The sequence below is a fragment of the Thunnus albacares genome, chromosome 18, assembly GCF_914725855.1.
Source record: "Thunnus albacares chromosome 18, fThuAlb1.1, whole genome shotgun sequence".
In the NCBI taxonomy this organism is placed as follows: Eukaryota; Metazoa; Chordata; class Actinopteri; order Scombriformes; family Scombridae; genus Thunnus; species Thunnus albacares.
The window spans coordinates 1,701,078-1,717,566 of NC_058123.1; the positions used below are offsets into that span (position 1 = coordinate 1,701,078).

The window sequence follows — 16,489 nt, forward strand, 5'->3', positions numbered from 1 at the left end:
GTGAATAGAAGAGGACCAAGAATAGAGCCCTGTGGAACACCTTTACTTAACTTCACAGCATTTGACTTGAAACCAGAAGAAACTACAACTTATTTTGTGTATGTTTTGTTTTTTTGTTTATTTGTTTTGTTGTTGTTGTTCAGGTACGTGGGTTAGCGAGCTTTGGTCTGGAGCTGGACTTCATGGTGGAGAAGTACGCTGGCAGCAAGGGCAAGTTTCCTCCAGTGAAGAGACGAAACCAGAGGTCTCTGTACATCGCTACAATAGAAAAAGCTCACAGCCTGGTCAACTCTCTGATCGACACCGACAGGCTGGATAACCTCGGGCTGCTGGTGGTCGATGAGGTACACTTCAGTTTGGATAAAAGGTGTTTCTGATGGTTAAAAATAAAGCAGAGGGAGGTTTAATGACATGTTTGTTCTTCCATACACAGCTTCACATGCTGGGCGATGGCAGCAGAGGGGCTGTTATTGAAATGACTCTGGCTAAAGTTCTGTATATGAGCAGTAAGTGTCTCTTATTATGATTCCTTTTCACTTTGAATGCAGTTCATTTTGATTTGACTTAAAGGGGATATTTTCTACATTTAGTGGTTTTCAATCATTTAGATCATGGTCGTGTGTTGGATCTTAAACGTGGTCAAAGTTCTATAACTTAAGGTGAATGTATGTAGAAATGCTGCCTGTAAGACAAAGCCGAGGTTTCAGCTGCCCAGATACCAGATGCCAAACACTGGGCTCTTCTCATTTCTCTATTTTGTGCCTCCTCGTCTCCTCTCTCCTCCGCCCTCCTGCCGTGACACAGAAATTGATTTCAGCGCACCATGTTTAAGGATGTCTCAATTCATAAAATGCATCTTGAGGAGAGAGGGGGCTTACTAGAGGAGCTATGAGCGAGGATACACAGGTGTATCCTTTGCGAATGTTTTTCGACACCCGTGACGTACAAAAGAGGCGTAACACACAGCTGGAATATACAAACCAAACCATTTGTAGTGCTTCACATAATAAAATATATAGGAGGATATATATATATATATATATATGTATATGTATATGTGTGTGTGTACATATATATATATATATATATATATGTGTGTGTGTGTGTGTGTGTGTGTGTGTGCGCGTTAAAAAAAATATAACAGTGTATGACATCCATGCATTCTTGTTATATCATATATATTATCACGTTATAATTTGAATTAAAAGTAAATATATAAATTGTCATGAACACTGTTCTGCTTATCTGTCAGAGATCATAAAATACAGCAGCAGGCTGTAACAAAACAATGGACAGATGATGCAGCTCTGCAGCACGTTATGTTTAATTTACATGAATTTACATGACATGAGCAAGGATGTCTCATTTTGTTAAATGTCTGTTGCCTCGATTCCTCTCTCCTTGTGTCTTTTCCTCGCCTCCTCCGCTTGCATCTCAGGTGGGAGGGACTAAGACATGAGGAGAGGAGGCGAGGAAAGGAATCGAGGATGTACAAACTGAGAAATGAGAAGAGGGGACTGACTCTAGAGGCCTTTCACATTTCGTTGCTCCTAAACACTTGGAAGGGAAGGGGGAGGGGTACTCAGTTGGTTGCAATCTGCAACCTCACCGCCAAATGCCACTGAATCCTACAGACTGGTCCTTTAAAGAGACAGGCGCTAAAACGTCCTGTTTCAGACAGAGGCTGAACTGAGGAGCTGCATAAAGGACCAGTAGAAGATAAATAAGGAGGGTTTAACCATAAATCATGCAAAGATATTCCAGTAGAGCCCCAGAATATAAATATAGAGCTGGAAATGTGCATGATGTGAAGATGTTGTCAAGAACCTCCTGTTTTATGCACCTGGTTTCATGGATACATGTGTGAATAAGTTGTGCAAAACTCTGCACTTTGTCCCTTTGTGAATTCAGCCTGCTAAATGTAAATGGGAATATAAGATGCACATCTTGATTGGTTCTTTTTTCAGCCCAGTCAAACACAAATTTGTGCACAAGAAGTGTTTTACCAATTCCTGCAATCCCATTGGTCAACACTGTTCTTATATTCTTTTTTATTCCAGAAGGGTGTGAGAAGATGTTGCTGATTTGAGGTTCTGCGGTTTGTCCTGATGCCATTTGGATCTGGCTGAGCTGCCTGGTGATGTGAGCGTCTCCCTCGGCTGTGATGTACAGCTCTGTGTAGATATCATCCAGAATCTTTGCATCCTTCTTTCTTCTTTCGGATCACTGGCCTGATGCACAACCATTATGCCCAACAAACCTTTGGTATTTTCATGGCCAGGTGCACTGGTGCTGCACTTGCATACGGGGTGGGATCAGAAGGAATACATTATAGGTAGGTGTGTTGAAGGTTGTGACAATTGTCAATCATATTCACTACTTCATCCCCACCATGATGTGCTTACTTTTTGGGAATCCTGCAAAGAGTTTTCATCAGAGGAAACTTATTTTTGTCTGGGACATAAAAAGTTTCAACTATGAGTTTACTAGCAGTTAGTGACTGTTAGTTTACAACAGTCAATGGGCTTTACAGACAATCACCAGGGTAAAGTAAAGGCCGTCAGTACAGGATGCAGCTGTTGTGGATGAGAGATGCTGGTAAGAATCATTCATTAATCTGTATTCAGACTCACCGGAATGTATCCAGAACACAAGTTTATAGACAAGCAAAACATGAAAAAAGAAGTTTGTGTGATTTCAGAGAGGTTTATACATATGAGCCTTCACCAAAATGTGTTAAAATATACCAGACAGAACAGTAACAGAACATAAGAGTGATGAGTTTTTGACCTGCTTTGAGCAGGTTAGTGTTGGACAGCATTAGACACACTCATTGACACCAGGATTGCAGTTTGCTAGTGGATTGAGATCACCACACCCTCAACTGCACCTCTCCTCCCTCTGTGGTGCAGATACCAAACCAGCACAGTCCAGTATAAAACCTCAGTGGGGGCCAGACAGCATGTGCAGCTCTGCAGCACTTCTATACTGTGAGATATTATTTAAACTGAACACTAAGTTAGATTAGAGGCAGCTTAACCTCTCAGCAGCTCAGGCAGCTCCATTTTCTAAAAACATATACATTTTTAGTATATACTGCTTTATTATAATAAATGTTTTTCAAGACTTGTGTGATCACATCATGTCCCAGTTTCATGTTTCTGTCCTGCAGCTTACCGTGAGCTGACAGTTTCTCCACTAGATCATTCCTGTTGATATTCTTTAAGGTTTTCTTCAGCACTTCCACAGACTGATGGTTGTAGGTCTGTACTATCTTATCAACAGTTTTCGGCCTGTCTGCTTTCTCCAGATAACTCTTTGGGATGGTTGAGGAGCCTTCCAGGATGTCCGGCTGCTGTAGGAACCACTTAAAGTTCCTGAATTCATCATCTCCCAACTCTTTCAGTGTCATCAAAAGCTCCTCTTTAACAGCCATTGTCCCCCAGACCCCTGTTAGAATGAGAGGAAATGTTTAACTTCCAGGATAACTACAAGAAGTGTGAATCTTTGAGTCTCTTTAGAGTCACGATTACATCCAGAATGGAATCTCCATTCACAATCAAGGCTCAACTCAATAAATAAAGAGGGGCTCTATTTGTGAAATTTCCTCATAAATCCCATTACTTTGGCCATATCTTACAATGTAAACCAATGGGGAGCTAATCTATGGGCATGAACTTTGTGTCAAACAGAGGCTTCTGACGGCTAAACTATCTTTGAGTCTCTTTAGAGTCACGATCCAGAATGGAATCTCCATTCACAATCAAGGCTCAATTTAATACATAAAAAGGGACACTATATTCAGGCTCTTAGTGTGCTCTGTCTATGTCTATATATGTCTATATCTTCAATTTGATCCACTTTTTCATCTAACTTAAAACTTATATTAAAGATATCAGATCAATATACGATCAATATAATTGATTTCAAGGTCTTTTAATTACTTACAAGGCACTAAATGGTCTGACTTTTCATTATATCTCAGACCTTCTATCCCTGTACGACCCTGCTCGCACTTTGAGGTCCACTGGTCTTCTATCTGTTCCAGACTCTCGGCTGAGGACTGAGCGGGACCAGAGCTTTGAAAAACATCCTGCCTGAGTAAATAAGGAGGCTGAGTCAGTGGCTTCTTTTAAATCTGAGCTCAAATGTACTTTTATCACAATGCCTTCCCTGATTTTAATTGATTCTAGTTTTATTCTGTTTTATGGGTCTACTATTTTTAAGTATTGTTGGGCTGGTTTTTATTCTGTTGTTTGTTTAGCACCTTTATTTTATTATTATTAGTTATTATTATTGTGTGTTTTTATGTGATTATATGTGAAGGACTTTGTAACTTTGTTTAGATAAATGCTATATAAATAAAGATATTGCTATCGTTATTATATAGGACTTTGAATTGCCTCTGTGTTTTAACAGTGCTATATGAATAAAGTTGTTTCACTTGTCTTCTCTTAAGTCCATTGAATTGCAAGATAATCAATCAATCAATCAATCAATCAATCAGTTTTTATTTATATAGTGCCATATCACAACAAAAGTCATCTCAAGGCACTTTTCACATAGAGCAGGTCAAGACTGCACTCTTTAATTTACAGAGACCCAACAGCTCCCCCATGAGCAGCACTTGGCGACAGCAGTAAGGAAAAACTCCCCTTTAACAGGTAGAAACCTCAAGCAGAACCCGGCTCTTGGTGGGCGGCCATCTGCTTTGACCGGTTGGGTTGAGAGAGAGAAAGAGAGAGGGAAAGGGGAGGAGGGACAGAAGAACAACAATCATAACAATAACAATAAGTATAAGCATCAATAGCCAGGGAAGGAAGCCATCAGGACTGTGAAGGACCGCGAAGGCTCAGCCCAGAACCCGGGGTTCCTGTGAGATGAGAAAGCACAAAAAAACTCTGGGGAAGAAGCAAAGTTATTGACATGCATTGATGTTACATGAATGCATACAGATGGAGAGGAGAGAGGAGCTCAGTGCATCATGGGAAGTCTCCCAGCAGTCTAGGCCTATAGCAGCATAACTAAGGGCTGATCCAAGGTGAGCCTGGCCGGCCCTAACTATAAGCTTTATCAAAAAGGAAAGTTTTAAGCCTACTCTTAAACATAGGGAGGGTGTCTGCACCCCGGACCGAATCTGGATGATGGTTCCACAGGAGAGGAGCCTGATAGCTGAAGGCTCTGCCTCCCATTCTACTTTTAAAGACTGTAGGAACCACCAGTAAGCTGCATTCTGGGAGCGCAGTGTTCTAGTGGGATAATACGGTACTATGAGCTCTTTAAGATATGATGGTGTCTGACCATTAAGTTAGGAGAAGGATTTTAAATTCTATTCTAGATTTTACAGGAAGCCAATGTAGTGAAGCTAAAATGGGAGAAATGTGGTCTCTTTTTCTAGTTTTAGTCAGAACACGTGCAGCTGCATTCTGGACCAGCTGGAGAGTCTTTAGAGACTTGTTAGAGTAGCCTGATAATAAGGAATTGCAATAATCCAGCCTAGAAGTAACACATGCGTGAACTAGTTTTTCTGCATCTTTTAGGGACAGGATGTGCCTGATTTTTGCGATATTACGTAAGTGAAAAAAGGCAGTCCTTGAGATTTGATTTATGTGGGAGTTAAAGGACATATCCTGATCAAAGATAACTCCCAGATTCCTTACGGTGGTGCTGGAGGCCAGGGTAATGCCATCCAAAGTAGCTATATCATTTGATATTGTGTTTCTAAGGTGTTTAGGGCCAAGCACAATAACTTCAGTTTTATCTGAGTTACAGGTCATCCAGGTCTTTATGTCGTTAAGGCATGCTTGGAGTTTGTTTAACTGATTGGGTTCATCTGGCTTCACTGATAAATATAATTGGGTGTCATCTGCGTAACAATGAAAATTTATGGAGTGTTTCCTAATAATATTACCTAAATGAAGCATATACAAGGTGAATAGAATTGGTCCAAGTACAGAACCTTGTGGAACTCCGTGTCTAACTTTTGCCTTCACGGAGGATTCATCATTCACATGTACAAACTGAAATCGGTCTGATAAATAGGACTTAAACCAGCTTAATGCAGTTCCTTTAATGCCAATTAAATGTTCCAGTCTCTGCAAAAGGATTTGATGGTCGATTGTGTCGAATGCCGCACTAAGATCTAACAGGACAAGTATAGAGACAAATCCTTTGTCCGATGCAGTTAGGAGGTCATTTGTGTCTTTCACCAGTGCTGTCTCTGTGCTATGATGCCTCTAAATCCTGACTGAAAATCCTCAAATAAACTATTGTTATGTAGAAAGTCACATAACTGATTAGAGACTGCTTTCTCAAAGATCTTAGAGAGAAATGGAAGGTTAGATATAGGTCTTTAATTGGCTAAAACACCTGAATCAAGAGTAGGCTTCTTAAGAAGAGCTTTAATTACAGCTACTTTAAAGGACTGTGGTACATAGCCTGTTACTAAAGACAGATCGATCATATCTAGTAAAGAAGTGCTAACTAAGGGTAAGGCTTCCTTAAGCAACCTAGTTGGGATGGGGTCTAAGAGACAGGTTGATGGTTTAGCTGAACAAATCATTGAAGTTAGTTCAGAAAGGTCAACTGGAGAAAAACAGTCCAAATATATGTCAGGATTTACAGCTGTTTCTAAGGTGCCTGTTGAGGGCAGGAGGTGGTTAATTTTGTCTCTAATAGTTAGAATTTTATCATTAAAGAAGCTCATAAAGTCATTACTACTGACAGCTATAGGAATACATGGATCAATTGAGTTATGACTCTTTGTCAGCCAAAGTGCTGAAAAGGAACCTAGGGCTGTTTTTATTCTCTTCTATTAATGCTGAGTAATAGGCGGCTCTGGCATTACAGAGGGCCTTCCTATATGTTTTAAGACTATCTTGCCAGACTAAGCGAGATTCTTCCACTTTGGTGGAACGCCAAATCCTTTCCAATTTTCGCCATGTTTGCTTTAATTTGCGGGTTTGGGAGTTAAACCATGGAGCTAACTTCTTATATTTATTATCTTCCTTTTTAAGGGGGCAATGGAGTCGAGTGTTTTTCATAATGAGCCTGCAGCACTATCAACAAGATTATCAATTTGGGAGGGACTAAAGTTAACATAAGAGTCCTCTGTAGTATTAAGACATGGCAGTGAATTCAGTACTGATGGAATTGCTTCCTTAAATTTATCTACAACACTATCAGATAGACATCTAGTGAGGACATTTTTGTCTAATGGTGTGTAATCCAGTGATGGGAATTCAAGGGTTATTAAAAAATGATCTGATAAAATAGGATTTTGTGGAAAAATTATTAAATGTTTCTGACCCTCCACTTCTCAAATGTTAGTCTGTGGGTAAAGTCACAGTCACAGGTTTTCATTTCTCATATTTATGCACTCTTTACTTTTTGTTGGCAAAGAGGTATTTATCATATGTGTGGCTTGTTAGTAACAGGTGCAGCCTTAAAGTTTAGTAATTAAATCCTGTAGACCTAACAACAAATTATTTTACCAGCACTAACTTGACTGTGATAGTAAAAGTGAACATAATTATTAAGTTATTAAATCAAAAATGTGCCCCAACACTTGATTTCATTAAAGATAAAGTTTTGGTTTCAGGCCTGCCACTCACTAGTACTAAAACTCTTCAGATTCAAATGTCTGAAGATTCAAATGGTTTAAAATACTTCAGCTAGAATCTGAACTAAAACAAGAAAATCTGACTAAATTACACCAATTCTAGCCTCCCTTCATCGACTCCTTATCCATAATAGATCAGACTTACCGAAGTTATTTAGTGTCCGTCACACCTTCAGGATATTTGTGTTTCAGTGAGGTCTGTCTTGGAAAGATAAAAACATTAACAAACACTGAGCATGTTTTCTCCTCACGCAGTCCGCAGTGTCTGCCCCTTGATGTAATGTTGAAACTATAAACCAGTCTGACGAGTCTGACCTGCAGTTCTATTGTTTTCTGTCTTATCCAGAATCAAACTGTTCCTGTAACTGAACGTTTTCAGCACTGTTCAAAACTGCTGCAAGACCATCTTGGGAGGAAAATGTTAAATAAATTATTTAATCTTTAGAAATAGTTTTTACTAATTACTTCCGAAGTTCTCAAATTTGAAAACCTGAAACCCCCTTTCCTGTGAAGAGTGCAGTTTCCACTGAGGACAAGAAGACGTGTTCAGTGACATTTTAGAACAAAAATAATTTTTTCCAATGTCACCATTAGACTTTAGGTTTTAGATCTCAATCCATGAAACAACATGTGCTACTTAGTATAATTTCTGAATTATTAATATTTATATGTATTAATCTTGGTTTGGTATGAAGGAGATCTTTGAGAGTAATAAAAAAGCTCTGGCTCCATATGCATTTCTCTTGTACTCAGATGACATTTTAGGTCTTCAGCCCTTCTTCAAGATCAACAATCATAGCATTATGCAGGCACTGGTATGTTATGTAGGCCACACCTAGTAACACATCTGATAGTGATTAGATAATCATGTTCCATCATCAGGGTGAGAAAATCAATCAAAAGGCCCTCAGCGAATCGAAACTTTTAAACAAACAGCGTCAGGAACTACAGCCAATCAAATCACTTCAAATAAAGGGACAAGAACCATTATGTCTCATACCACATGTAGAGATTTAAATATTACATTGCAAGTTTTTTGGTTAAGTATATTTAAAATGTTTAAAAAATACATGAGATTTGAGTAGATTTCTAATAGACATACAGAGGACGTTAAACATCAGCTCAAAAGATGAACATCATACACAACTTAACCTAAATATGCAATAAATAGAGGAACATTACAGAAAACACTTCAGGTCATAATCTATATTTAATCCATGAGGTGACCAGGAAAGTAAAACTAGTTACCTGTGAGGGAGTGATACTTTCTCAATACCAATATATCTTAGAGAGGAAAAAGGATGATTAAATTCAACAGAATGTGCTGCTACTGGATCATTCATGTCTTTACATCTAATAGTGCTTCAATGTTCAGCAATATGAGGTTTCAGTGCTCTACTCATCTTTCCAACATATAACTTTCCACAAGGGAAAGTGATGAGATAAATCAGGGGTTCTCAACCTTTTGTACCTTAAGGCCCACTTCTGATTGTTAAAACATTTCTGAGGACAACCTTCCCAAATAAATGAAAAAAAAAACATGACAAAAAAACTGGGCTGTAAATATGTGTTATGCCACTGCCAGCTGTAATGACCAAAATAAATACTCTGCTCACCCCCAGTGAGAAACGGGCTTCTTAGAAATAATGAGATCAAGTTGTGGTGGGATGAGTGAGAGGCTGACCTGCAGAGTAGCATCCAAGTTGCTTTCACTTTGTCCCTTGCCTTTGATTTTGTGACAGTCACAATGGAAACCCCTGACTCACATAAATAGGTGGTGGTGAAAGGCAACAGAAATTTAATTGCCCGTTTTGACAGAGAGGGTTACTGACTTGCAGCCAGTATACCTAAGATGTGTTGTGATGATGATGGTGTAATGATATTAAAAATGTGACTGGTCATTAAAATTATGCATTTGAATTTGATCTTTTATATTTATGTGAATTATTGAGCACATTTAGATATAAAAATAATTAGCTTTGTAAACTGTACTACCTCTGCAGCCCACTAGATGGCTCTCTGAGGCCCATCTGTGGGCCGCGGCCCATTGGTTGAGAATGGCTGAGCTAAATGATCAACTTAGTGTGACATGAAATAACTCAGTTATAGGGATCTCTTTACCTGTGTGAGGATGTTTAAAACTGTTACATCAGTAAATATAGTTACACTGACTACAACAACCATACAGTAAGTGTTAAAGTAACTCAGGCTGGTACTGATTGAAGAGGAGGTAAATATGAATGAACCAGGAGGTTTCTAAGGTTTTTAGCTATTTTATAAACCATGAGACGTTGTTCTTTGAATGCACTATTGAGTTGAAAATCAGATTCAAGTATATGCCAGTGTTTTGTTATTATTCCCTTTATCTGTTCTGCTCTCATAGAATACTCTGCTGTAAACATTATTCATTCATCTGATTTCACTGTAGGTTTATTTTTTAAGAGATCAGACCTTGATCTGTCTTTTATTTTAGTGGCAGCATCATGTAGGTCAGATTTCTTCTATCCTCTTTGTTTTTCATTTCATACATGTTCCTGACAAAATCACCAGTTTTCTGGCAAATTCATTTTAATCTGCAAAACTGACTAAAAGGAGACTATTATTAACGTTAAAGCATGATCAGAGTCTGCCATTAGTAAAGTATTTATAGCAGTAGGTTTGTTTAACAGATCTGTATACAAGAGATTATTCTCTCTAATGTTGAGGTATGTAATAAATGACTCTAGCTGGGTCTTGGACCCTTTAAACAGACAAAACACATCATTCATAAGAATATATTCTCCTTGAAGACATGAGACACTGACAGCTCAATGGGAAGTCTGAACATTTCTCTTAAGGAGGAATCTTTTACTGCTGCCTCTGAAAAGACTGACTGAAAAGTCAAAACAACTTATTATAATGTGCACAAACGATAATTTACTATGAATTCATATGTGTGAAAAAATTAACCTTTTATTAATGACTGATAATAAGTTATAACTGCAGGCCTGACGACTTCTCAGTGACTGTGATTGATTGATTTACTGACTGGAACAGTGTGCAGTTTGAAAAATTGAAGATGCACTGCACCAGAGTTAGCTTGAAGCTAGTTTGTAACTGTAGTCCCCAACAAAAAACATACAACAGCACAACAACAAACAGTACAAAGCAAAAAAACAACAACAACAACAAAAAAACACACACAGAACGCACCATACAAAATACAAAACTACACAGAGCACATCACATACACCCACAATATCAATTAGAACTTGTCAAAGTTAAATCAAGACCATAGATGGAGTTTAGACTCAGTGGTCACACAGCTGATTGGTCCTTAGTAGATTTTTTAATTTGGCCTTGAATGTATTGATTGAACTGCAGCTCTTCATATCATCAGGTAGGACGTTCCACTGAGTTGTGGTTTTCACAGAGAAAGCTGACTGTCCAAATGCAGTGTGATGAAATGGTCCAATCATTTATAGAGGATATTCTGGAGGATCTAATAGAACTTACTGAGCGAGTGAACACAAAGTCACATAGTGGAGGAGGACAGACCATTTAACATTTTATTAACTAGGCACAAATTTGAGAATAATCTAAAATTGTCAAAGCTCAGTAAATTGTATTTCTCCAGAACCCTACAGTGATGGAAATGCATTGGCTTTTTGTCCAGAGTTTTTAGAGTTTGTTTGTAAAAGGACTCAAGAGGTTTTATGGCTGTTTCTCCAGCCTGCCCCCAACATGTGATCAATAAGACATCTGGGAAAGAATCACAGCTGCATAAATATCTTGGCTGCGCCCAAAGACAGACAGTTTCTAATATGTCTAAAATTTGCTAAGTTGTACTTTATGGTTTTAACCGTGTTTTAAACATGTTTCTTAAAGTTCAAATTTGAATCCAGTGTCACACCAAGATATTTAAAATCAGTAACTATGTCAATATTTTCACCTTTGATGAGAATATCAGCATTAGGAGGTTGTACCATGGTCTTAGAGAAAAACATACCCTTTGTCTTGTTTACATTTAGACTCAGACATGATTGATCAAGCCAATGTGTGATCCTTTCCAATGCAACTGTTAGCTTAGCAGCAGCTAACTCAGCTGTTTTTGAATGTGTGTACACAACAGTGTCATCTGCATACATTTGTAGTTCTGCATCATGACACTGTTGAGGGAGATCATTATTATATAGGCTAAATAATAGGGGACCTAACACTGACCCTTGTGGAACACCCATTGTGCACTTCATGTTACTGGACAGTGTGTCACCAACTTTAACACATTGTCTCCTATTAGATAAATATGAAGACATCCATGCCAGTACTCTAGATGAGAAGTTAAATTTAGAGAGTTTCGATATTACAACATCATGATTGACTGTGTCGAATGCTTTACGCAGATCTAAAAATACAGCAGCAACTACTCCTCCTTTGTCAAGTCTTGATTTAATTTGCTCTATTAAGTGCAAGGTAGCAGTTTCAGTGGAATGATTTGCTCTAAAGCCAAATTGCATACGATATAGACCAAAATTGCTTGTATTAAGAAATGTTGTCAGTTGTTTAATGACAACTTTCTCAGCAACCTTTGAGAGTACTGGCAGTATACTTATTGGTCTGTAGTTACTGGCTTCAAGGCGGTCTCCAGATTTAAAAATAGGTGTGACAACGGCACATTTCCAGTCATCAGGAAAGGAGCTGTGTTTAAAAGACAATTTAATTAAATGAGCAATAGGGGGAGTTTAAATATCTCTGTGTGATTTAACAAACATTGTGTCAAATTGTAAAGCATCTCTACTTTTGGAGCTTTTTAAGGAGCTGATAGTGCATCTCTAGATTTCATTAGTTTCCATAAATTTTCTTTAAACCACGGTAAATTGTTTTTATTTTTACATTTTATCTGTATCCTCACATTAAATCTTTCCCTCACAGAGTTGATTGTGTGAGTAAAAGTATCACAGCCATAGTCCAGATCATCAGAGGACAGAACATCATCCCAGTTCAAGCTGTTCATTTCATTGGTAAATTCTTCTTGCTTAGCTCTGGGTATGCATTGAAGGATCATTGTCTTAGTTGCTGTGGTCTTAAATCTACTTTTAGTCAGTTTTCTTGCACATAGGGTTAGGTTATGATCTGATAAGCCAGTGATTAAATTATAACTTTTAGTTATTCTTTCCAGTTTGTTAGTAAATGTCAGATCAATTTGTGTACTGGAGCATTTTGTAATCCTAGTTGGACCTTTTACTAGTTGTTCTAGTTGGAATTTCTCTGTGATCATTTTTAGTTCTTTCCTCTTAGTTTTATCCTCTCAGTTCACATTAAAATCACCCATAACTAATAATTCTTTGTTGAGATTGCACTCTTTCAAGACTTCTGTGAGTTGATCATAGAAAGTGTCATCTGCAGACAGGGGCCTATAGACACCTATGATGTCAAAAGACATTTGTTGGGATAACATTATTTTTATCTCAACATATTCTAACATGTTACCCGCATTATAAACCACACGTTCACATTCGATGTTGTCTCTCACATAAAAAAGCACCCCTCCTTCTTCTTCCATCAGGTCTGTCTCTTCTTAAACATTGGTATCCGGCACCGTGAACACACTTGCAGGAGTTGTTTGTTTCAACCATGTTTCAGTCAGACAGAGAAAATCCAGATTTGAGTCAGACATAAGATGAGTTAGCTGATTGCTCTTTGCAGTAATTCTTCTGATGTTAAAATGTCCACTATATAGCCCCCTCGGTTTCAGCTTCGGGTCCCATAAGACTTTTGCATGATTGACAGTTTGGAAGGTTTTGAATTACCTCTGCCTCTTCACTGCAGGGTTTCGACACACAGTGGTGTCAGCAGCAGGTTTTGCGAGAGAGACACTAGACCTATCAAGGTTTCCACAGCCCGGTAGCAAAAAGTTATTCATGGAGACATCATGCCTGGTGTTAACAAAGTTTAGTCTGTTAAGGGAGAAGCCCGGCTCAGAAAGTTGCTGCTCATTCATCACTGGCACCAGAGGAGTCCCAGACACACTCGGGCACAAATCAGCATCAAAGTTCTGCAGCGTTCCAGGTGTCACTGGTCCAGGATTTAGCTGAACATCTCTGGAGAGCAGGATCAGCATGAAGAGGAGAGCTGCTATTCTCCGAAATGGGGTGGCAGATGACCGGTCCACTGGATCAGTGATTCGCTCTGATACCTGGGCTCGCCCGTGCCGTAGGACGTAAAATATCCCAGTAAGTTATGATGAAAACTCACTTTAGGAGTGTCAGCTGGCCATGAGCCAGCATTTGACCCAAGCTCAATCACTTGGTGTCCCAGTTGTTTTTCATCAGTGTTGATTGCTCTGGCCAGACAGACACGTGCAGGCAATACAGCAATGAGTACCAACAGTAGTCCAAAGAGCAGCCCATAAAACACAGCCCAGGTGTTTTTGCTGATGAAACACTGCTTTGAACTTGAAGCAGGTTTTGACAGGCATGCTCTGTGGTACGATAAACGTCCTATGTAGCAATGTCATCCAGGATCCCGGTGGCCAGATGGTAGAAGCTCCTCTTAAGCCCCTCAGCACCGGCCCGGTGCACCTGGAACCTCCTTTCGACCTCAGCGGGGAGAAAAGGCCGCCATCTGGGTAGTAAGGAACTCCAGAAGATCCATGTATCCAGGACCGTTTCCATCCATGTTGAGATGGATGTACAGATGGTTGTACTTGATGTTTAATCTGATGTTTATGTTTGAAAACCTGGACTGGTCTGGTAGAAGAGTCGGCAGAGGGATGAGCTGACCATCTCCCCATCCTGATGAGTGACCCCGAGTCATATGCCATCACTTCTTGAGTCTAGGGTGCACAGAGAGGCTCCAGCAAGGTGTGACACATCTAGCTGACTGACTGACTTAATCCTCTTTACCCCGTTGAGGGGCATAGGGCATCCACTAGAGCTCTCAGAGACACATCTCGCTACCATTACATAACGTAACAAAATAAATAGTTTTTACAGCGTTGTATTAGTGTCATTAAGTAATGTACATGACTTACCACAAAGTCTGTATTTATCTGAGTATTTCAAGTTTGTTAAAAGCCAAATTAGCATGCTAAGAAGCGTCTGTTATACGGTACGGTAAAAATTGGTAGAAAACTCTGCCAGTTCCATTAAGTTTGCTGTTTGGTAATTATGGCATCTATTTAGGTAAATTGTCAGGAGTTTATTGTAACTAAACTAATAACAGAAAGGAAACAGTCGAGGTATTGAAACGGTTAGCTGTGTGTTAGCTAGTTGACCAGTAAACCGAAAATGGAAATGATGTTGGGATTTCTGTCTTGCTCGGACGTTGATATAATAGGCTCGTTCAGTCAATGGATATGAGCCGCTGCACAATCACCACGCAATTCGTACTAGTTAGATTCTTTTTAAAATTATTTCTTTATTTTAGAGAACACGTGTACAATAACAGGATGTACACAAACAAATGTCCATACCAGGTGTACATATACAAAGTTATAAAAAATATTTTGAAAAAGTAATACAAATTCAAAATAATGTATCATCGGTCAATAAGAAATTTATCAAAAACACAATTAGTTTTAATTGCCTTCTTATTCTTCAGGACTCTTATCGTGGAACCATATTGATGCGTTCTTGACAAAAATGTCCCAAATTTGATTTGGAGTCCTCTCATCTCCTCTTGTGATAAAATTGACTGTACAAAAAAATATAATATCTTTAACCTTCTCATTGCCTTCAAAACATATAAAAATGTCTTTATTCTGAATATGTATATGTAATGCTGAACATCCACTCAAAATATTCTGGTAAACATACAGTGATAAAACAAATGACACATTGTTTCTTCTACTAGTCCATATTCAATATTAAATCTTAATCTCTCTAATGTCCTTTTTGCTGGATATTCAATGCAAAAGGAAACCTCTTTAACTTTATTATTAAGAAAAAATTTGTCCCCAACTAACCAAATTATCTGCCAATTAATTTCTACATAAAGCAAAGCCCAAAAGAATCTTCCTGGGGGCAGAGTTACAGCTTATATGTAATTCCTGATGTATTTATTCAAGCATTTATTGTTGATGTCAACTTCTCCAAGGAATATACCTCTATTGAATGGATTAATCATTGAAACCTTGATTATTGAACCTCTGAGAAGCTGCAGCACAGCCCTCAGCAGAGCATCAAAAACCACTGCATAACTGGTGACCTGAACTCAGAGAAATTCATTATTTTTAGTAACTTCCCATCAGTATTAACAAGTTGTTTAATCAATAAATACCATTGTAAATCCATTTTTCACAATATAGTGACTTATTTTTATATTGAATATTCTTGTTATTCCAAATATAGTAATTAGTTGGTAAAAAATTATGTTTGTAAATCAGTTTCCAGGCCAGCAGAGCTTGTTCATGGAAATTTGATAACTTAACAGGAAACTTATCAATTCTTTAATCACATTTAAGCAGAAAATATAAGTCCATCCATTAAACTAAATATTTATATGGGGAGGGTATTCCAGATGTTTTCTTCTGTAATCAAATTAGTTAATCATTTCACTTTGAAAGTATTATTTAACATTTTAAAACTTAGTACGTCCAGACCACCATTTATTTTTATGTTGCATAAGATATTTTTTCTTAAATAATGACACTTGTTCCTCCAAATTAAATAAAATAAAATCTTATCTATTCTATTGTATATTTCGGGAGGTATTCCAATGATAAAACATATAGACAGATCTGATTATTCCCTCAGCTTTAGACAGTAAAACTCTTGCCAGTTGGATTTGTGTTTGACTTGATCCCAACTCGCTCTGACATCATGCAGACGTGGGCAACAACAACCTGACGAGATCAAGTCGGCTGCAGTTCTCCACTGACTGCAAGGA

General features: G+C 38.3%; 2 protein-coding genes and 1 long non-coding RNA gene across 3 annotated transcripts in view; 2 read left to right on the forward strand and 1 right to left on the reverse strand.

Moving 5' to 3' along the window:
• LOC122968199 overlaps positions 1–16,489 on the forward strand; it is a 200,947-nt gene that overhangs the window by 181,331 nt on the left and 3,127 nt on the right. The gene's annotated exons all lie outside the window — the stretch shown is intronic.
• The window catches only part of LOC122968126, a 200,984-nt gene that overhangs the window by 75,166 nt on the left and 109,329 nt on the right, over positions 1–16,489 (reverse strand). The window lies entirely within an intron of this gene.
• On the forward strand, positions 34–2,162 carry LOC122968184 (helicase POLQ-like). Its single transcript, XM_044333194.1, has 3 exons — positions 34–344; positions 434–506; positions 2,061–2,162. The coding sequence occupies exons 1-3, from the start codon at positions 183–185 to the stop codon at positions 2,087–2,089; spliced, it is 264 nt and encodes an 87-aa protein (XP_044189129.1). The 5' UTR covers positions 34–182; the 3' UTR covers positions 2,090–2,162.